This window comes from Thermobia domestica, chromosome 13 (genome assembly GCF_964235325.1).
Source record: "Thermobia domestica chromosome 13, izTheDome1.hap1.1, whole genome shotgun sequence".
Taxonomy (NCBI): Eukaryota; Metazoa; Arthropoda; class Insecta; order Zygentoma; family Lepismatidae; genus Thermobia; species Thermobia domestica.
In genome coordinates this window covers 95,025,495-95,050,103 of record NC_137466.1, presented here as the reverse complement: position 1 = coordinate 95,050,103, position 24,609 = coordinate 95,025,495, and the positions used below count along the sequence as shown (strand labels likewise).

Sequence of the window (24,609 nt, the reverse complement as noted above, 5' to 3'; positions counted from 1 at the left end):
TTAACGATCCAACACATTTTTCTTTGAAACTAAATAAGTATTGTGATCATTAAACAATATAAGTCAACTAACCACAAACTTTTCCACATACTCTTTATTCCAACCGCAATTAATGTTGTTTTCTCCAATCTAATTACATACACTTCTCAAATTTTACATGTTTAAAACTCTCATAGAAACTCCAATAACTCTTGTTTTAAAACTTCAATGCATTTCGCAACATCCATAAGTTCACCACTTTCTCTTTAAGCCCTCTCTTGTATCTTCTTGTTAACTCTGACTTCTTATGGTACTTGTCCTTACAGTTCTGTGATTCTGGTTCTGCAATCAAATTATAATTGACATGACTTAAATTCGTAATATCTTCCTTTTCCTGAGGAAATTTATACCTTTTGTGCTCTTTTTTTGTAACTATTTCTTCTTCTGTTTCAAATAATAAACAGTAACTCTCAACATTTCCATGTTTCGCAACAGATGTAGTTCTTGGTGTGGATCTACGCTTAGACATTTTTTTTTCTTACGCTTGAGTGGAATTTGAGGCACTTCTACTTTAGGTGCCTCACTACCCTTAATTAATGATTTTGATGATGAATCTGAAAGTACTTCATTTTGAGACTGATAAAAGATAGTACAAATTTGGTACACATTTTGATAGCATTTGGTACAAATTCTGTACTTGACCTCTAAATAATAACGAAGAATTTTCAGCTTTTCTCTGTCGTAAATTTTCCTGATCATTGTCAAAAGGTTGATAATTTATTTTAAGCTCTTTGATATCCTCATTTAACTCTTGTTGAGTGTAAGCATAAGCTAAATGATGTACTCCATTACATTTAAAACACCTGTTACCGAACGCTAGACACTTGTTTCTTTCATGCCAGTGATAACAGTTCTTACACTTAATCACATGTTTCCTTTTCTCTTGAAAATCCCTTATGTATCGAATCTCTTAAAAATTGTTTTGTGCTATTAGGGTGAGTAATCTTCATTATATAAGTAGTCTGATCTCTGTATGCTAGATTTGCTTTTACATATCCTGTTTCGCATAAGATAAATGGGCTGAGTATTTTATGTATTAGAAGTACTGAATACAGACCTTTGATTCTCGGTGTCGTCCACAGCCGTTGCTATGCATATCACCTGCTGAAAATTAAGAGAAGTGGAAGTTAATATCTGTCTTCTGGCAACATTATTCTTCATCCCAAAAACGAACTGGTCGCGTAAGGAGTGATCTAAATAATTTTCAAAATTGCAGTAAGCTGCTTGATTTTTTAAAACTATAACGAACTGAGTCACCGTTTGATGCTCATGTTGCCTCAACTGATGAAACTTGAATCTTTCTGCAATTTCATATGTTTTGATAAAATAATGGCACAACATAAGCTTCTTCAATTCGTTGTACGATTTGGTTGCAGGTTTATCTGATGTTCACAAATTTCGTAATTCTTCATATGCTGAAGTACCCATAACAGCTAAAAAGGTAGCCACTTTCTTCTCTTCAGGCAAATCAAATTATACTGCAGCTTCCTCAAAGCACTCAATGTATATTTCAATTCGACCGGTTTCGACATTGAAACGCTCAAAATTGCTAAAGGATGCCATTTTCCAAACAAAATGTAATGCTGAAATTCTGTACCGACTGCGCCAATTCTTAAACTTTTTACCTTAAAAAGATTATTATATTTATTTGACGTTCAGTTAAGACAAAACACAACTTCCTTTCAAACTAAGTACATGGAAAAGGAAAACTCAATGAAATTCTGTAAATTACCCTCTTCAAAATTATTCACTAATCCGGGGCTAAAACAATCGATTTTCCAATCTGCACCTGTTCAACTGAGTTTGTGTAGCTGAATGAAATGTATATATATATTGTATATCCATAATAGTCTTTTTAAAGCTCTATATCCAACAGTTGAGAAGAAATTTATAATAGTAATTAATTAAATACATTTTCAACAATTCTGGAGTGAGACTTGCAACATTTGAGTGATTTGGGTATAGCATGCTCCTTCATAATTCTGCTCGTTCGATAACACCCGCTAACTCGATCTGCTCAGACAACTACCCAGAGATTGTTATGAGCAAACCAGCAAAGTAACGTAAGTATTTCCACTTCAATAATTACATATCATATGAAGTGGAGCGAACTGCTTATGTAAAACGTAAGTCACCAATTGCTTGTTCATGCAATCCCTCATGGGAGAATTTGTATTTTTTGTAGAAGACAGATGTATAGTTGATGTTTAATATGCTGAAACAAATTAAGAGGTTACCTAATGAAGCTTAACATCAAACGATATTATTCAACTTATTATGACAATGAGTATGTTAAATTTGAAGGAGACGAGAGAGTATAGGTAACTGATTAAATGAAAAACAAATATTATAAAAAATGTAAGTACAAAATATTATTACTATTAAAATCGTTACTGTTGTTTTTCTGATAGTTGAAGGATCAGTGGTTACATTGTATAACGTTCACTAATCTTCAAATTTTCTTTCAATATATAGAATTGTGTTTTCCAAGGAATAGGCCATGAGTCATCGATGATCCAGAACGTGGTTCTCAGTGAACGATGAGGAACATAATAATTTTCCAGTTACATCCAGATGTATAGAATGTACGCAATACTTCAGTAGTAATTTATTTTTTGCTCTAAATGGTGTTTAAATGAATCTTTTTTACTAAGATAGGAATGATTATTTTATCTGAAACAGAAAATAATTAGCTAGTAATATATATAATGTGTTTATTTTAGGTTATGAAACTATTTCAGAAAATAGTTGTCTCTTATATATATATATAAAATACTGGTAAGATGCATATTGAAAAATAATTAAAATATGTAATACAAAATCTTCAAGTTGCAGTATTAAGTGTTAAATACAAATATAAATAGACATTTTTTTCTTTATAACTATCCTCATGGCAAGCGAAAATCCACTGTGGCGTAGTCGGTAAGGCAACTCAGATAAGAACTTACTCAACCAAGATGAATGCTATTTAGGATCATATTCAACTGGATTCCAGATTTAACTAGATTACACAACGAAGATATTGTATTAAGTAAGTCTAGAATATATATATAACAGACATAAATATGCTAGAACAGATTATACTCATAGCTTTACATTTAATAGGAATTTAGTTTTTGAACTTTAATTTTGTTAACATATCACTAAGGATAAATTACAGGAATTGTTTATACTTCGGGAAAACAAAAGAATTAGATTCATTATCTGAGAAATTCCATCTTGCTTCTATACAAAAGAAAATACTGATTTTACCTTCAGTTGTAGTTCGGAGTATCAATTATTCTTCTTCGGAATATATACAGTTTATTCTTGAAGGAAAAATGTTATTTATTTTCAAGTTCGAAGAATTATGTATATCACTTTTATTTCTCGACAATGTGCGTTCTAAAAGAGTACATTTTCCATCTTTTGAAGTACAAGGGCGAATTATAAGTCTTGCAATATTCTGGTAGATGACGTACTTGTGTTTATTCCACTACAATGAAACCAGACCAGCATTCAAACTATGAATTAAAATCAAAGAAGTCAGTCACTTCTATTTCCTTCCCCTGCTAATTAGTGAGGCATCTTGATTTCAGGAAGTGTGCCGCAAACCGAAACAGGTGTTAATCCGAAAGAACAAGATCAGGACTATATGTTAGGTGTGGCTCATCATGTTCCTAAGTTTTTGGTGCGTTTCTTGAGCTGACTGTAGTTTTATGTACATGTTGCAGCGGACGCACCTCCGGTTCACCAATGCAGAATATTTTTGGTACAGTTCAGCATACATCCACTTTAACTATTCGGAATAGAGCTCGGCATTGATGGTACGACCGTTATTGACTAAATCGAAGTGCAGTACTCTCTCTTAGTTCCACCACACACAAATAGAGACTGTATGGTCGAAAACTGCTCGTTTTGGATATCACTTCTGGAAGCTGGATTTTGCTCAACACTGTTTCTGCATTTCCGGATTTCAAACATCCAATTTTGTTACGTGTAACATCACGCGGATTTTACAGCGATTATCGGCACATAGACACTTTTCTCTTGGCTTGAGCTGGGGTCAACTCATGTGCCACAATGCGGCAGCTTCTGGTGGTTTTCCCGAAAGTGACACTGCAGTGAACTGGGACATTCCAAGTTGTTTGACAATTGTCGTTTGCTGGTGGATGGACTTTGCTCAATGGTGTGGCATGTAACCTTAGAGTCTGTTGACTTGGGCTGCCGGTCCTTGGCTTCGACACTTTTACAACCTGCACGAAATTTCTGGAATCAACGGGTTGCAGCGCTGTGGTTCATTGTACATTTCCCTTTCTCCTGGCCAATGTTTAGTGTCGCTGTTGCAGCGTGATACCCAAGTTCAAACTTCTACAGTAACAGTTCACGTGCTAGACACTGTTGAACACTCATCGTCAGTCACTAAACACTGACTGGAGATACGAACGGAGTGGCGACTTCCGTCCAAATAGTCCGCTTCAGAAAACTGCTACTTTTTGACCAGTTTGACTTTGTACTCACAGACGATCACGGCATATACACGCACCTGCTGTTTGTGTTCAGAAATATTGCAAGACTTACGACTTCACCATGTATGTGGAGAATGTTTGTGTATTGTAATTTGTTATAATTGAAGACTTTAGAGTCAGTTTCCCACAAGTACTTTCGACATAAGGTTTGTATTATGTAAGAATCTCAGAGATATTAAATAATTAATATACCTAGGTAATGATAATCCAGACATTTTCTGAACATAACTAAGAAACTTTTAAATATCAACTCTGCAGAAAACAAATTAATAATAAATATTTAAATACTTGAAATAAATAAAACATAAAATTAACTATAAACCTTTACAAGGTGGAACGTTAAAACGTGATCAATTTGATTTTGTAGTTTTTCATCTGGTGAGATTCAACTATATTTATGAATGTCGTGCTGTGGAAATTCCGTACTCTTCACGATGAATCTAACGCCGTTGTCATTACTTTCCTTATGTAGACTTTCGTTCACTATAATCAGTTTGAAAATACTCTCTCGTCCTACCTTCGCATTGAAATCTCCTAATATAACTTTCATAGGGTTTCAAGGCAGTTGGTCAAATGCACGTTCAACTTCTTCGTAAAAACTGTTCTTCATATCATTATCCTTACTTTCTGTTTAGGCAAGCACATTTGGAATAATAATATCGCACCACCGATCCTTAAGAGTAATGAGAGAAAGTCTATCTTTAACAAATCCAACAGGTTTAATTATTATTCGTTTGTGAACAAAAATTCCTATTTCTAGTTGATTACGTTTTAATTATTCCCTCATAGGAAGAAGTAATTTTTACCGGGTCTGTACCTCTTCCTTTCCTTCCCACGAACCGTTATTAACTTCCTTAACTCCTACCGAACCGAACTTCCTTAACCGAACTTTCTTAACTCCTACTAAGTCTATTCTATTACTCTAACTTATTTGTTACCAATTTTAATGCACCTGCCCTATAAAGGCTTTTTGTACTCCGTGTTGATAATCTTATGTCTATTTTGATCATTTTACTTTAGTATGTCAAGTTATTAGTTTTGGTCCGAGGTTTCAGTGGATATTTCTAAAAATATATATATTTTTGTTTACAGATGAGGTTGTTAGATTCACGGTAAACACCCAATCTGGAGGACCACCCTTGTCGTCTGTCCGCGATTGCTTATTCAATATATTCGCAGGTAAGTTCTATATCTCGTATATAGAAGTCTTTTTCTCGATCCACAACTTGAGGACGCGCCATACCGTGATGACAGGAACTCACATTACATAGAATATTTTAAGGTCTAGAGAGAAAATAAACAGTAATTTAAAAGAAAATGTAACCTTTCTAAGCAATGAGCAGCAGTTAGAACCCATTCCTTGCTTAAAATTACACCTCCACAATCATGAGATCCATAAGTTTTTAATGATACCTAAAATAAAGAGAAAACATCAGGTAACTTTATCTTATATATTGCAAGAAATTAAAACAGACAGAAAAATAAAGTAATTGTAATAAAAATTACATTAGTATTCTCATTCTAAAGTTTAAAACTTCGATTCATTTGATATTTAGTTTTTTTTTCACAAAATTACTAATAATACATAATTTTTCACTAACGATGTAGCAACGAATAAACGTGTAGTTCAAGAACTAATTGAACATTCCGCAAATAATGTATTTATTTCTGTAAACCATTAGATACAGAGAACTGAATTGCACGATGGAATAAGGAAAGTTCCAGCTACTTAAGTATTTTTTTTACATAGTCATCACAATTCGTTATGTACTTTTGCCAACGATAAACAAGACCCTGCATGCCACATTCGTAAAAGTCAGAACCAGTAGAGACAAGTCACTTTTTACATCTGCAGGATGACAGTATTTTCAGGAAAATATTGCACATGTAGTCCATCTTATATAGAACCAAAGAGTTGAAAGTCGGAAGGCTCAAATCTAAATTGTGTGGCGAATGTGGTAGGACAGCCGAATTAAATTTCGCAATAAACTCCAAGGTAGCAACACTAGCATTGGCCTCGGGGTTATTGTTGCAGACGAAAGCCTTTCTCCTTCCCTGACCTGACTCCTGCAATTAGAACTTTCTACTTGGTCAGTGGCTTCTTGTAAAGTTCCAAATTCTCAGCTTTTCCAGACTTCAAACACCCACAAGAACCAGACTCTCCTTTTTTCTAAATTATGAAGTCTTTCAGTTTTTCTTCAGATGGCTGTCTTGAACTTCAATTTTGATGGAGAATGGCATATTGGCACTTCATGGACTCTCTCTTGGGTTCTGACTCATAGTGGTAACACCACGTATCGTCTCATGTGATGATGCTCCTAAGAACATTGTCACCTTCAACCTCGTACTGGTCCAGCAGCTCTCGATGCGTGTCGAGTCATTGAGTTTTGTAATCGTCTGTAAGGATTCTCAGGACCCATATCGCACAATCTTTTCTAGAACCCAGTTTATCCAACACCTTTTCCAAGACATTACAGCCAATATTCACCAGTACACACAATTCCTTTGTTGTAATCCACCGATTAACACAGATGAGTTGCACGAGGCGCTATTCATTGTGACGGATGTCAGCTGAGCAGGAACGCCTGGGTCATGGTATCTAGTGCAATCTTTTCACCACTTCTAAAACGCACTACCCATCATCTTACTTTACTCACATCCACTTTATCGTCTCTGTAGACCATTAGCAAGCGTTGATAAGTTTCAGGGGTACAATTTGTTCAACAATCAAGAACTCAATAACACCTCTCTGTTTCGTACGCACCTTTATGTCACACACCATTCTTGTTTACTGCTGTACTATTGCCATCTGACTGCGGAGAACGGAAATAACAGAAGGAAGATTCTGCCTTACTACAGCGCCAACAACATCCATCTCTTACATTAATAGAAACTTGTAAAATAAAAGAAATTACTTACGAAATGAGTTGCAGATTAAAGATTTCATTATAATTTTATTTTTAGTGCAAATTATAATATTAATTAAACAGATTTCAGGGTTTTGCTACATATTTTACCTAATTGTACTCTTCTTTACATCAATTTATTCAAGGAAATTAGTTGATAACAAACAAAACCTAGGAACGTATGTGCGAGTGCAAAGTTTTTGAAATGTGTAACTATACTATTGGCTATATATTTCATGCGTGTTCTATGCTGGCAATGTTACATAAATTATCAGTACATGTATTACTTAAGCTGTAACATAGAGTTAGTCTCCGGAAATATGAACATTCTATTGCACAGAAGTTTACGCCTTACAGGCAGGATTTTTAAATTTTACTACATATTCAGGCATATTGTCAGTCACTGGAGAGCGTAACATGCCTCCTCATTTGATTTGAATAGCACAATGGCACAATCGACTGCAGTAAATTAGATATTTAATTTATGATCTTTATTTACCTGAAATGGAAATTCTCCTTTCAATGCTGTGCTCCCACCCACTATTTTTTCTTCGTCTCCATCATGTATGTCTGAAACTTAAAGGCATAATAATTATGAATGATAATCATTGAAAGAAACAGTCAAACAAAAAGAGAAAACTGTATTTTTTCTCTTTGCTATTAGATTGTAATTTACATGTGTCTTCGGTATGAAATTCGCATATAATTAACATTATACTCCATACTAAGAAGCAAGATTTTTTAAAAGGAAAGTATTGGTGTAGGAAGGAGTTTACAACTTAATGGTAACCATTGTAATTACCTTCGAGCCTCACTGTTAGTTTATATTTAACACCATTAGTAAAAATTATGGAAGGAACTACAGCATGAGAAGCAGTGCCTAATACATTAGACGATAATTCATGTGAGGAGTCTATTATCCATTCGAGTTACAGCTAGGACGCGAATGTTCTAAATTTTTGCCATTCAGTGGTTAACCAGAAAATATACAAGTAGGTTAAGTCAAAATTAATAAGAAAGGGATGGAAATAGATATATAAATAAAGCAGCAAAGCTCCAGCTTTGATTTGAAGGGTTCCTGGTTATCCAAGGTTGTTGCACACAACATCGTATTTGATTTTCTCGGAGTTTCTTATGATCAATCCTAGTTTCTCGTTTCAATATCTTTTGTATTATCATCCACTTGTTATAATCCGAGTCGTTTCATACACAGAATGCTATAAGTTTTCTTCCACTTGCATTTTCATGCCATTTCTGTTGGCAAATGATTTCGCGCTCTTGCGTTTTGATAAGTCCTTTGTGACAAAATATAACTAGTTTATCTTCCTATTCCATGTAAGTATATACAGGTGTGGATATGATCAAGAAGGGGGCTAAACCATGCAGTTCCTCATTATGAAGTTTCCGCCATTCCCGTCCCTCTTGAGTCTGAATATTCGTTTCAGGATTTTATTCTCAAGTACTTTTAATCTACGTTCTTCCCTCAGAGTAAGCGACCATGTTCAGCAATCATGCAACACAACAAAAGACACGCCTCTCGTGTTATATATTTTAAGCTTTAAATTCCTCGACAGAATTCACTAAGAGAAAAGATTTTGAACGGAATAATAGCACGAATTTCCTACTTTGAGTCTTCATTTAATTTCTTCGTGAATATGGTTTTGATATCTTAATATTGATCCTAGGTATTTGAAGTATCCAATTTGTCGGAAGAATTATTTGATATTTTAACGAATCCATAATTTCCAGTATTGCAATTCCGAACTTCCATGTATTTAGTTTTCTTTGCATATACTTCTAAGCCCATGTGCTGAAATACAGTAGTGGGAACATGTTATCAACTAATTTGATGCTAGTGTTGGGGGTTGACAGCAAATTGCTCAATCTTTTGACCAATCACTTAAATCCATTCTTCTGGATTTCATTCTAGAAAAAAATATAATTTCTTCCACATCAACCTTTCTAACTTTACGAATAGTTGTTAAAGCAAGATCATTTAATCGTTCTTCGGACAATATACCATTCAAGTATATTTTCAATCATCGCAGCAGTTTAAACTGGTAAAGTAGTAAATACTTTTTTTTAGTAGTAGTTGGAGAAGAATTCTTATATTAGGATAGAATTTGTTGCAGAGTTGTAGTACATTCACCGCAGTATCATATATCTCCTGCTTCTACTCTTCTGCTTTGTTTTACATTTTCCTCCTCAAAGTAAGTTCAGCATGAAGTTCTAATTTATCTGGGTTTTATGCAAATCTTTTTCAGATACTAATGCAGCTTATAGCACAATAGTTATTATAACAGTGTCGATTTGCAGGAATTCAAGAGGTAAGATTTACACTAAAATATTATAAAATCTACTTTTTAGCTGTTGAATTTAAAAATCAAAGAAATTAGTAAATATTGTCGTTTAGAAATACCCAGCGTTTCTTGAGGTTTACCCATCCGTTGATCTATCACTGGTTCTTAGAACTTCAATTTCTTCCCCTATATCACTAACTCTTTTACACAGCGAATTACATATTGATGAGAATGTTACATCCACATTTTCTCCCAGTTCTTCGAATACTTGATGGACATGTCTTACATTCGTAATTTCAACTCGAATTTTGGATTTCTTTTTAGATTCTTACTTAAGTGACTGAGGAAGAAAAACAGTGACCTACAATATCCAGTGACAATAAAGTCGCTATATTATACCGTAGCACTGTAGCTCGAAGCATTGCTGGACACTTCATCATTGTGAGCATTTTCTAAGCATTTAAGTCAGGCCTGTCCATGAATTGGCTCCCGGAGCCGAAGCGCGAGCGAGCACGAGCGAAGAAAAGAGCAGGTGAACACAGATGGTGGTAGCTTCGCCCCTTCCACTGTATCCGATAAGTGTTGCCAACCACACATGATGGCAAAAAACCTACGGCCAAGCCTGGTCAGAAATTCGCACGATGTTGAAGCATTGAGCAGACGCAAGCGTGAAATGTGCAAGTGTGCTCTCCCCCTCCCCCTCCCCATTTCGAAAGCAGTGACGCGAAAACACTGCAGGAAATAAAATTGGTACGTTTTTTGGTCGAGGAAGACGCATGATAGAGGTTACAGTTAGCGTTGAAGTAACTAACAAATGAACAAGAAAGAAAGAAACTAATATTAAACATGTCAGCTTACAGACGTAAAAACGACTGCAAAAATCGGAAACGAACTGTTTCAGACCTTTCTAGCTTGCTTACACAATTCGTGACGTTGTATTACATTATCACTCGGTCTGTAAGTTGTCACTCGCTTTACGTTTGCTCAGTTGTAAACGCCTTTCGTTCCTAGATTGATAGCAGAACGACGGGAGATTGAAAATGATAATAATAATAATAATAATAATAATAATAATAATAATAATAATAATAATAATAATAATAATAATACGTATTATTATTATTATTATTATTATTATTATTATTAGTAGTAGTAGTAGTAGTAGTAGTAGTAGTAGTAGTAGTATTCGGACCAAAGAGGGATGAAAATGGGGATTGGAGGAAATTTATAATGAGGAATTGCATAGTTTATACCGCTCACCTAACATTGTTAGGGTCATTAGGTGTAGAAGGCTCAGGTGGGCAGGCCATGTAGCCAGAATGGAAGAAATTAGAAACGCTTTCATAATTTTAACTGAAAACCCAATTGGAAGAAGACCACTAGGAAGACCTAGGCGTAGATGGAAAGACAATATTAAGATGGATCTTGCAGAAATAAGAGTACAGAGTAGAAACTGGATCCAGTTGGCTTAGGACAGAAGTTAGTGGAAATATTTTGTAAACGCGGCATTGAACCTTCGGGTTCCATAGGGCATATAGTTACTTAGTTAGATGTTATTATTATCTAAAAGAAATGTTCAAATGTTGTTAAGAGACAATTACACAGAAGAACTGAGTTCCGACCAAACACTAATTTGCCGGAAGGAAATTCCAGTGCAGTCCAGCCCACTTTAAGCGTTATCCGTGCAACCCACGTTTCATGTTCAAGATATTGGGAATAATTGTTCGTATCATTCAGTTGGAACGTTTCCTTCCGATTTTACGCTGTTACAGTAGCCCTACAACATTGTGACTTTCAAAATCAATCAGTATCTATCGAAGAAAGACAAGCGTGTAGCTTCAGTCGTTGATATGATTTAACATTCTTTTTCACTTTTCACAAGCCACCGGCAAGCAACCAGCCAGGCACAACATGTTTTTCATTATTAAAAAGACACTACTTGTTAAAAAAAAACACTAATGGTAGTCACTAATGGTCACTCTTAAAAATGGAAAATCTCTTTGGCTCTCTTAATATTTTGTTTGATTCTTTGCGATCAAAGTAACTTTAAAAGTGGAGTAAGAAATATTATTCTTCCTATTGATGGTGTAATAGTGGCTTCTAATCTCCACAACCAACCCCTTGCTAAGCCTATTCGTACACACATACATTCATAAGCTAATTTTCTGGAGATAATACTTAGATAATTACAAACAAGTGCTACAGTATTTTTTTTTTTTGTATCAACAGATTCTCTCTTTTCCCAAAAAGCGAAACAACATAATATAACAAACCCTGAAAACCGGTTTTCCAAACTAGCAAATTTTTATAAATGTAGGCGTTGGTTTGATTCCACCACATCCTTCTTTAACAAAAGGAAAGAAAAAAGAAGAAAAGGAACGTACATAGTTTATCATTTGATTGCTGTTACAAGTTTGTGTTGTCTATAGTTAACGGTTACCACATTGTAAAAAACACTTTACACTAAATGACAATCAGTTACCATACATACTTTTTTTTTTTTTTTTATTTGGTGGGTTAGTGATTACCGCCAAGGTTGACAACACTTCCGCTCCTCGAAGGACGGAACCCGAAGATTCACGAAGCACGAACAATGGTATTTGCACGTAGAATGCTCGTGAGCGCTCACGAGGAGAGTTTCCACTATCTGCTCGCCGTGGCCAGGGCTGATTTAAGTGTTCTACAATATGAGGAAACAGTTCTATGGATGTATTTACTGATTCATGTCTTTCTACCCAACGTATCACACAAAGGTTTTTCAGTTTTTTTTTCGTGTGTGTGTGTGTGTGTGCTAGAAATAGCAGACACAAAATTGGCCGTTTTTAAGACGTTAGCACGTTTCCGTGATACCGAAAGGAAAGCTGATATCCTATCAACGTTAGTCATTATATTTCGAATGCGCTTACTTTGTATTACTTATCTACACATAGGCTTAAGAAGTGACTAAAACATTGAGTGTGTAAACTGCGAGTGGCTATTCTGCTAAAATACGAGTTTGAATACCGTTTATTTTCCTGCCATATTAACATCACCATAATAACCTTGACCATGAAGGTGCACCATACTTAAACTTAATCTCCCAATTCCTCTATTACAACTTGCTTAACTGTTATTGATCTCAGTTCTAAGAATCAGAGAAAATCTTCTTTGATTATAAAATCAGTCAAATCAACATACTTCACATGTTGCCATAACATTAGTTGTTTCTTTACAGATAACCGAATACATTTTGGATCTATTTACATTTTTCATAATTCAAGAACGTATAATCTCACCAACATACAATATTATTTTATTTTGAATAGATTTGCTTAGAAGAGTAGAGTTTTCCCCTGCTGTTTCTAAATGCTCTTACAGAATTTTGTCCACGACATCTAACCCGAATACTAACGTGCGTCTGCATATACAGTACCTTCTTTACCAACTAAACAATTACCTCGTGTTTGTACATATAAAAGACCTATCATCTCTGTGACCTCTTAATGATAACTTATTCCTGGCACAATATGGAATTGTCTTAATAATGGGTTTCAATCGATGTCTATTTGATGCTATTCTTTCCATCTTTTTTCTATCCAGAAAAACACTGAATAAACTGGTAGATATATGGTCTTCGAGATGGATAAGCAACAACCAGTAGTGATTCACGTCCTTTTTCTCCTTGTTGTTTGAAACGCGTGTGATATTTATGACTTTCCGGAAGTTGATAGTTTATTGTAAACACAATACACAACAGGATTTTAATTTTTCTTCCTTCTTACCTACGCGACAAACAATCGTACCGGAATGGAAAGATGGAAACGAAAGAGATTCAATACTTAAAAGAACATTACGCCAAAAATTCTTAAAAATATGATAAGTTTACTTTTAATATTACAAAATACATTGGTATGCATTCACATTGGCATTTTAATATTTACGAAAATGTATTTTGAGAGGCATTGGAAATTTTAAACTAAAAAAGTCCGTAAGGTACATCAGGTTTATTGATATTACTTGTACTGAGAAAAAATATAGGTGACGTACTTAAAAAGATAGGTTACATGTATAATTCCTGTAGTTTTGGGGCTTAACATACAGCAGACGTATAACTGAAAACGCATGTTTTATAATACTTTCTGTATAAGTCTTCCATCTATACGTACTTTCCGTATGAAACAACGTAGGCGGTCAGGATCTCCCATACAAATAGACGTATATAACATATAGCTGACGAAGGTAACATAAGTATATGCATGTAATATACGGAAAACTGTTAGATATCAGACATCCTGCAACGGCATGATGTAACATCTAAGGGTAGTGCGTATGTAGCATATGGATAACGTATTGTCCGTACTGATTTCTATAGTAGCAAGAAGATACCGTATATTTGTACAATATACCGCTCTCCGGAGAACGGATTTTTCTCTGTATGGCCTACTTGGCTTTGACAAACGCTAACATACAATTTTATTCAGTGAAAAGTTGAGACTCAGGAGGAAGGGAAGAAAAGTGCTATTTTCTCTCCCATCTAATCTATGTTTTCCATTAAAATATTGCTTCCTGATCGTGCTTTTTACGTAATAGCTATATTTTGCCTTTTTATATAGTATAAAGCACATCCACGTGTCATTTTATTCAGTGTAAATTACGATTAGTGGTCGTTTTATCCCCTGTAAACCCGGACGCCAATGGGGGCTATAGCACCTATAACCCCGTCCATAAATCCGCGCCTGAATAAAAGTAATGGACGTAATGCAATACCGCACCTAAAAAGTCGTATTCCGTCATTTTAAACTAATGGATTATGAGTAATAGGTGAGCGAACTTTTAACGTGCAGAAAATACTGTTTTCTGGCATGTATAATCGACATGGTATCTTATGTTAGAACCATATTTATTACTATATTTATTATCTTAGTATGCAAAACTGTACTAGATTTCCCTTAATCTGAATCATATGATAATAAATAAAACAAAAGTCAGGCTTAGGTCTACCAAGAAAATACCAAATAGAAGAAGGGTGTCCATATTTTTGTTGGCATTTTCTGTTCGTTTGTTGGAGTATAATATTGATTTTCTGCATCGATACTCAGTAGCAGCGGAAGGGCCGGGCGAGCCGGGCGACCGCCCGGGGCGCCAAATTCTAGGGGAGTTTGGGGGGCGCCAAAATCCTTGCTAAATTTATATTATTGTAAACGGTGAACTAAAAATTAACTTTTCATAAATTGTGTAGCAACATTGGTTACTACCTCATGCCATAGGCCTCCCTCTTTATAACAACCCCGGTTTCTTCTTGAATCTCCTATAAAGGAAATCCCTTCATCCCTTCACCTTATTTGTCTATAAAAAAAATTTCCGCTGACAAAGCTAAAGGTTATTGTTGAGAGTTGGGAGTTTTGAGCAACAATAACACGCTCTGACACTTACAACCGCCGCGGTGCCGACAATTGCACTCCTTGCGACAAAGCTATATCGGCCGCTCTAACAATACACTCAAACAATATTGAGTTATCGGCAACCAAAAACAAATTAGTCCTGTTTGTACTGTCAAATGTCTCGTGAAAGAAAATTATAAATCAGAAGTCATGTACATGTAGTGCAGGCTTCATGGTGTGAGTGTTCTTCTTTTGTCTCCTGAATTTCGACTCTTAGTAGAAGAATCGTTGCGTTAATGTGTTCTTTATCAACATGTCGGAAAAGAGAAGCCTTCTGGAAATGTATACAGAAAAAGAAGAGCACAATTAGCGGCTGAAAATGAGAAACAGGCAGCAGCATTACAGAAATTCTTTCGTACTCCTGAAACAGACAATAATGGAAATGAAAACGTAGAACCAGAGAATGAGGAAACCAGCAAGAAATCAACAAATATTCCAGAAGATAACAACACAGTACAGGTAAGTAGGCCTACATTACGTAACGTATTTTCGTTTTATTACGTTTAATAGAGAACAGGTGTTTACACACTTGCGTTTTAGCAGGCTGGGGTGGGTAGGGTGGCGGCCTCTCAGATAGGCGGCGAACTTCAGGCTCAAAGAAAGTTCTTTCCCCATTGATATAAGTAGCAATAATTACATTCTATACCAACACTGATGCTTGATACATGTACCAAAGCGATAAGTATTTTACTCGTTAGATGTGTATTAACCAACTTTAGCTGTATTTCAAGCATTCATCTATTAATTAAGTAGAGGGCCTCCATAGTCTAGAGGTTAAAGCGTTGGACTCATGTCTACGTGCTCCTGGGTTCAATCCCCGGACTTTCCGCTTTTCAACGGCAGGAAAACTGGGGAGTCACATAAATAAAGATATGACGGTCACTTGGCCTGCAAAGCTCCTAATACGCCTGTTGGTGGGTAGTGACACGACCGGCTGACCCGCGTTCTGTTACCCAGGTGGATGAATTTTTACCACTCGCTATCAGATGGCGTTGGAGCAGGCCCAGGATCTATTGGTCTGCCGTGCCAGTGATTATTATTATTACTATTATTATTATTATTATTATTATTATTATTATTATTAGTAGTAGTAGTAGTAGTAGTAGTAGTAGTAGTAGTAGTAGTAGAAGTAGTAGTAGTAGTATTGAAGTAGTATTGTAGTAGTAGTAGTGTCGTCTACTAACTAGAATTCTGAAGAGTTAAAATGTATAATTGTTACCGTTAACAGATCCCCGTGGAGTTTCGCTATCACAAATTTTGCAATAGACCCATTATTTCATAAACATATCGTAAATAAGTAACATGTACCAGTGTAAGATTATATAGATTATGTTTCTATCCAATACGATTAACGTGACTTTAAAAAAAAAGTGTTCGGGCTTCGGCAGCTAATTTGAATGCATTCGCATCTATTTTATGAATGCGCTGATTCTTGATGATTTTCATAACACAAAGTTGTTAATGAATACGGAGAGAATTTAATTTTTATGTACAGTTAGCAAAAGAAAAAATGAGGCCATTCTTACCTAGATTCTGTAAGAATCGCCCCATTTTTAGTTTTCCTAACTGTACATTTTCACAATGAACACGGAATATGTAGATTCAATATTTATACGCAGTTATTTTATCATTTATGCATTTTCTTCACCTTTAGAATACAAATTAAATATATTTTTTCTTTTAAGAAAAGAAACTTTATTTGTAACGTATTAGTTCTTTTCTTTTCCACAGGTGGATCGATCGATTACGAGCATTTCGCAGGAGGAAGAAGAACAATTGAAATCTGGAACAATTGATATACGAAACGAAGATGGATCAGCATTTCCACAGGAAATTGTAATAGACGTAAGTTAACCATTGCGTGATATTCAACCAACATGCAATTGTATGTTTATTCAAATAGCAAAATTACAGCATTGTGTAAAATATAACAGGGAATGCAGTGAAACATAATTACTTTTATTATTAGAGTACATTGCAATTCGACAGGCATAAATTATAAATTCGACAGACCGACAATTGTTTCTAAATATCTTGTACCAATATGTTCATGACGGCCTAGCTTCTCTCTCTCTCTCTCTCTCTCTCTCTCTCTCTCTCTCTCTCTATATATATATATATATATATATATATATATATATATATATATAGCTAGTGGGATTAATCTCTAGCTAGTGGGATTAAATTAACTATGTTTCACTTACTTTCCATGAAGCATATACAATATTATTGATTTTCTTTGGTTTAATTTGACGGGTGTTGTAGATGAATGGGTCATTTCGACCTGAACTCAGGATATAAATCGAATTATTATTTTTGTAACAAATAAGCAAGCAGTAGAACTGATTAGAGACTTTTCACTAACTGACATTTTTTTAAAAATCTTTTAACAGACTATAGTTTGGCCACATACATTTTACTGTAATTATTTTTTTTAATCTGTTGGAAAAATGAAAATACTGAGGTTCAAACTGTATATGCTTTTGTACTGTAATATAAGAAAGCTCATAATTTGCCTGCTATTAGTAATTAATTTATGATGATGATTGGTGTTCTTCCCGGAAGCATGTGTTTGACCCCGAAGGTCTCTCAGCAAGGTGAAACCGTGGTGGCTTTGCATTGCTTTCCATGGGATGATGATGACGTTCTAAGGGCGGGATCCGAACCACTTGGGTCCTCACCGAGAATCGAGCCCGAGCTCCCTTAGTTATAAGGCGATGAGCTTAACCAGTCGTTCTGCGGAGACACCAATTAAATTATAACATGCAAAATATATAAACAATCAATCAAAAACAACTTAAGGGTCACACTTACTCAATTTTTGGAATTCATTTCTTGTGTCTAGGTGCATAATATCACTGTATTCCGTTCAAGTTGCTTTGACGGGAGACATATGGGATAACATTTTTTTAAAAATAATAATATGTAATATTTATTGCCTTAGTGGTTGAATGACTAGCAGACTCACATTTGATGCAAGAGTTAGCGGATTCTATCCCCCAAGGCTTTTTATATTGAGCATCGCAAGGAAATCGGAAAGGTTTTCAAATAATATAAAGTACCAAACTCTAATCCAGAAAGCCCCAAAACATTACGATGCAAGTCAACTAACTTATCACATACCAACCCACCACATTTAAAGAGAAAGAAAAAAAAGGACACAGTCAGTGGTATTTCGGAGCTTAAAAAACAGAGTTTAGTTTTAATTAGTGTATAATAATGTGCATATTTTAAAGAAAATACAGATAGTAAGAAATACAAACTTGCTAAGAATAATGTTCAAAAAAATGTCTTCAAAGTTGCATATTTCTTAGGTTAAGTCAGCCACGAAGATGTTTGTATCCCGGTTGATCTGGTCGTTCATTACTGATTCAACTTCGTAAGAGGCATTTGTGGAGCCAATCAGGGTCAAGGCATTTAACCACATTACAGCACTTCAATGCTGAAACCGAGAATCCTGAGTAGGGCTTCAGAAATCCTGGGCACATTCTCCTATGTATACAAAAGAACATGACGTGGACGTCTTATATTCGCACGAAACCTGTATTTATTTACTTCAATTATTATTAAACTTTTCCTCTCCCCCTCTTTATTTATTTATATTTCACATCTATCGGAGGCTTATTGGTCATGCGTCATTCTAAGTTTTGTGTGTTTATCCCCGGACGATCTAGCTGCTTGAATATTCCCCCCCCCCCATCTTCGGTGCAAGCCTACCATCTTTAAAAATTATGAACACAATTTTAAAAATTCCATTCAAGTTTAGTCACTTATTCTTTGTTAGAAGACAATGTTTAAAATAAATTTAACATTATTTTCTACTGACTTTTTTTTCTTTTTTTTTTTTCAGCTGTTGGAATCACAATCAATCGATCTTGCTGATCCAGGAAATTGGCCAGAACATATTACGGACAGAATGCGTCAGATACTTGTTAGACGAGGTCCAGTTCAAGTCTCCAAACGAGAGTTCCCAGTAAACAGCGAGGGTCGGCGATTTACTACAAGTAACTACAAAAGACGTCTGCACAATGAAGAAGAAGTTGCTCGTAGTTGGTTTATTTATTCAGTAACTAAGGATGCAATATTTTGTTTCTGTTGCCGTCTTTTCGGTGGTACTACAATGTCACTCTCTTCTTGTGAAGGTTTTTCGGATTGGAAGCATATGTCCAGACTGTTATCAGAGCATGATAAATCTTTGACTCACATGAAGGCTTTCCAATCGTGGTTTGAACTTGCAAACCGATTACAGTCAGGTAAAACAGTTGACGCTGAAAACCAAGCAATTATTCGCAATGAAACTGAGCGTTGGAAAGAGGTTCTCAAACGACTGCTGTGTATAATTCAGTTTCTTGCTTCCCAGAACTTGGCATTTCGTGGTCAAAATGACACTATTTTCTCAAGAAACAACGGCAATTTTCTCAAACTAGTTGAGTGTATTGCACAGTTTGATGTTACTATGGCTGAGCATTTGCGACGAATAACATGTAAAGAGACACATGTACATTATTTGAGCAAGGACATTCAAAATGAAATAATTGAACTCCTTGTGTCAAAAATAATGGATAAAATTTTGACTGATCTAATGAAAGCGACATATTATTCCGTAATATTAGATTGTACACCAGACGTAAGTCATACAGAGCAAATGACACTAATTGTTCGTTTCGTGAAGGTAGAACTGGGTAAGGAACCATCCATTGAAGAACATTTTTTGGGATTTTTGTGCATAAATGATTCTTCAGGAGAAGGACTAACTACCACTATTTTGGAAGAATTAGAAAAACTGAAAATTCCTCTCTCAAACATGCTTGGCCAAGGGTATGATAACGATACCAATATGAAAGGAAAGCACTCAGGCGTTCAAAAAAGAATATTAGATCTAAATAGTCAAGCATTTTTTGTCCCTTGTAACTCCCATTCACTGAATTTGGTTGTGAATGAATCTGCAATGTGCTGTAGTGAGGCTGTAAAAAAAAAAAAAAAAAAAAAAAAATATATATATATATATATATATATATATATATATATATATATATATATATTGTTTTGCTTTATTGCAAGAAGTATACAATTATTTTTCTAGTTCCACATATCGTTGGTCTGTTCTGCAAAAACATATATCCAATTTCACTTTGAAACCTCCTAGTGATACTAGATGGGAGAGTTGTATTGATGCTGTCAAATCGTTTCGCTACCAGTTAGGAGAAATTTACGATGCTCTTTTCGAAGCATCAAAGGACTCAAAGATAAAAGTTATGGGCAAAAATAAGGCTTGTTCCCTGGCTAGGAAGCTCCTGAATTTTAAGTTCGTTTGTGTTGTGGTGTTTTGGTATGAAGTTCTTTCTTGTGTTAATGTGGTTAGCCATGTTTTCCAACAAGAATCAGTGGACATTCAGCAAGCAGTTGATCTGCTTAAGAAAACCAAGCGTCACCTTGAGAACATGCGAAGTGATGAAGGTTTCCAGAATATTTTGGTTGATGCCAAAGTAATTGCTGAAGAGCTCGGCATTCAACTACAATTTGAGACTGAACCAAAACTCCGACCTAAAAAAGTCAAACGACAATTTTTGTATGAATCTGAAGACGAACCGATTAATGATCCATACAGTGCGTTTAAATGTAACTTCTATTTTTGCACATTAGACACAATTATCTGTTTCCTGAATGAAAGATTTCAACAACTGAAGCAGCACAGCGAAATATTTGGGTTTTTGTATGACATCCATCCAATAACGGACAAATAGTATTTACTAAAGTGTTGCAAGGACTTACAACTATCTTTAACAGACAAAGATCACTGTGATATTGACGGATTTCAGTTATATCAAGAGCTCTTACTTTTACCTTCATTTCTCGGTTCTGAAAGTGGGAGCAACCCGTTGCAAGTACTTACATATATTTGCAAGAACTCCCTTATTGGGTTATTTCCAAATGCAACTATTGCTCTAAGAATCTTACTAACTATTCCTGTAAGTGTAGCTTCAGCAGAAAGAAGTTTCTCCAAGTTGAAACTTATAAAGAACTACCTACGATCAACGATGACGCAAGAGCGTCTTGTAGGCCTTTCTATGATGTCTATTGAATGTGATGTTCTGTGTGAGCTTGACACTGATACTTTAATTAAAGACTTTGCAGAGAAAAAGGCACGAAAAGTTAACTTTACTTAGCATTGTAAACAAGTCAAAGGACAATTTGCATTAAAACTGTATAAAGATATAAAATTATATTACTGGTTGTATTATTTGTATTGCGAAATCTTTGTACAATGCTGTTACAAAATATATTTGTATGTTCTTTTGTTCATAAATGTGTTCTCTTTCGCAGTTAACAAGGTTGTTTATGTATATATGTGTAAATAAATGCTGTATCGCATCATCAATCTTAATTTTATATAAATCGTTGTTTCTTGAATTGTTCTGTAAATTTCTAATCAGTGACGTAGAATATTTTGCATGCTCATGTGTAAATAATTGTTTCGTATATCGTTAACCAAAACTTACTCTGTGTATTTAACTGACAAAAGTTAAGATCTTACTCAATTTGATAATTGATTCTTATAGTTATAGTTATAGAGTTCAAGGAGTTATCCTTTAAAAGCAGCTATCTGTAAGGTAGCATAGCAAATTTAAACTCAGTAATACCAATGGGTTGTAGGGGGCGCCATATGGATTCTTTGCCCGGGTGATATTTTCCCCTTCCGCCGGCCCTGTCGATACTACATACAAGACATGTGACTACAATGTAAAGTTGTATTCGAACCTGAAATTTCACTAAGAATTGAATAAATTAGGTGACTTAGGTACTTATACGTCAAACGTATTGGATTCGATTCTTTTAGTTCTAATCCACAATAAAATGTACTTCAATCGAGTTCCAAGTATTAAGTTATATGTCTGAGTTAAAATTAGAACAAACCCATTTGTGTTGCTAAATTTTGATTAATCTTCCAAGTAGATGCGCGTAGTGTGTGTGTGTGTGTGTGTGTCACCGTTAGGAAAAGATAAACAGCAATAGAAAATTAGGTACTTATCAGTGTATTTTGCTATGTATATTGTATAAATAAGTAGTTTCTTCCAGCAAAATAAAAACTGTTAATATTGACCACTTTCTCGATTTCCTCGAGAGGTATTTCTATTTACCCTCAAGCATGTTATTTGTTCAACTTGATTTAATCTATCGACCAATACATGTTTTATATTTGGGCATTATTTTATTTAAACATAAATTAAAATACGATGAAAGTTAGTGATAATTTTCGGCTATATCTCATTAACCACATTTTGTATTGCGATCTTCCTAATACCATAATGAAAAGCTTAAGATATATACATATATACGTGGTGTGATTGAAAGTTGTAAGACAGTTGGCAACACTGTTCAGGAGGAGTAGATATAATCGCCTGTTAGCATGGAAGCGGTGGCTTGGTGTGTTTTTGAGACATGTTGAAACATGCACCGAGATATCTTTATTCAGTACGACGTAGCAACCAGTTGAGTGCGGGCGTGTGTGTGTGTGTCTTGGCGGATTTTTAAGTGCACAAAATGGATGAAAAATTGGAACAACGCGTTTGTGTGAAATTTTCTTTTAAAACTGGGAAATCTGCTTCGGAGACTTAGGAACTCTTAAAAACAGCTTTTGGAGACAAATGCCTGAGACGGTCAAGTGTGTTTATCTGGTTTCGCAGATTCAAAGATGGCCGCAAGTCAGTAGAGGATGACCCCCGGTCTTGCCAGCCTTCAACATCAAAAACTAACGAAAACATTGCGAAAGTTGGCGATTTAGTGCCCTCGAACCCTAGACTTACAATTAGGGGGAATGGCTGAAGACCTGAATTTAGGTTTTTATGCAGTTCAGTCAATTTTAACTAATGATTTGAACATGCGTCAAGTGTCCGCGAAATTCATTCCAAAAGTGTTGTCACACTAGCAGAAACAACACAGACTCGAAGTGTCCCAAGAACTGTTTAATCGAGCCGACATGGACTCAGATTTCTTGAATAGAATGACGAATCATGAGTTTATGGATATGACCCAGAACCAAAGACCCAATCTTCTCAGTGGAAGAGGCCAGATTCACCAAGACCAAAGAAAGCGGGACAAAATCGGTCGAATGTGAAGACAATGCTTTTTTTTTTTTTACGATTCTAAGGGTATTGTGCATCATGAATTTGCCCCTAGGGGGAAGACAGTCAACCAGGAATACTACAAAAGTGTCCTTCAACGTCTGCGCGAAAATGTGCGGCGGAAAAGGCCTGCCCTCTGCAAAGAAAAGAATTGGATTCTCCACCACAACAATGCACCAGCGCATTGTGCGTTCTCGATCCAGGAATTTTAGGGCAAATTCAACATTTCTGTGCTTCCGCAACCTTCATATTCTCCAGATTTGGCCCCGGCCGATTTCTACCTCTTTCCTAAATTAAAATTGTCATTGAAAGAAAAGTGATTTGACTGAATTAGGGACATTCAAGCAAATACGAAGAGAGTGCTTCACACCATCACGAAAAATAATTTTCAGGAATGCTTCCAGAAGTGGAAACACCGTTGGAATAGGTGTGTTCATTCAGCAGAGTCTAATTTTGAAGGAGATCCATCACAATAGCCTGTAAGTACTGCCATTTTTAAATTACAAGCCCAGTCTTAAAACTTTCTAATCACACCTCGTATATATATATATATATATATATATATATATATATATATATATATATATATATATATATTTCAATATCGTTCAATAAAGCTACGCATGAACTTCTACACTGATGCATACCATTTCACTCATTTCAATAAGATCTGTAGATAGCTAGACACTTTTTCTTTAGACGCTATTAATATTGTAAAGTTATAATATATATGGCAATTAGTTCTTAAAGCGCACAAAAACTAGTTGATAAATTATTATTGAATTATTTAACTTCTCAAGCTATGTTCTTTAGCCTATTTCTAGGAGGTACTGACAAAGACCCGCAAAAATTTTAACGATAGAAACTAAATGTCTCAGTTTGTGCAAACAGTAATATCTAATAATAAACAGTCTTGTCAGCGGCGGATCTAGAAGGTAAAAGCTAGGGTGGCGGAATAAGAAGACAGTAGTATAAATATGAGTTTATAGTAAAGTTTCAAAAATATATAAATAATAGCTTAAATTAGTTAGGTCACTTAAAAACTTGGGGGCCTAGGTCCTCGGTCCCGGACTACATCCGCCTTTGAGTCTCGCTGATACCTAGGTATATATCGCTACCTGCGCTACAATTGCACATAGTCTTGACTACAGCAGAGTTTCTTAATATGTACCTTGGTACAGTACCTTTAAATATAAGACGAACGTTTTTGTAAATATTTATGGACGCGGTGGCTCAGTGCTAGAGCGTTCACCTCTGGTGCTTGGGGTCCCGGGTTCGGTCCCAGCCCCCGCCAAGTGAACTTTGTGGTGGAC

General features: G+C 35.3%; 1 protein-coding gene across 1 annotated transcript in view; it reads right to left on the bottom strand.

Moving 5' to 3' along the window:
• Positions 1-24,609, bottom strand: part of LOC145668355 (trypsin-1-like) — a 57,907-nt gene that overhangs the window by 32,587 nt on the left and 711 nt on the right. Inside the window, exons 2-3 of the mRNA XM_081736118.1 lie at positions 7,953-8,029; positions 5,872-5,960 (exon numbers count right to left, since the gene is read on the bottom strand). Coding sequence (XP_081592244.1) covers positions 5,872-5,960; positions 7,953-8,029 — 166 coding nt within the window. The remainder of the gene's footprint in view (positions 1-5,871; positions 5,961-7,952; positions 8,030-24,609) is intronic.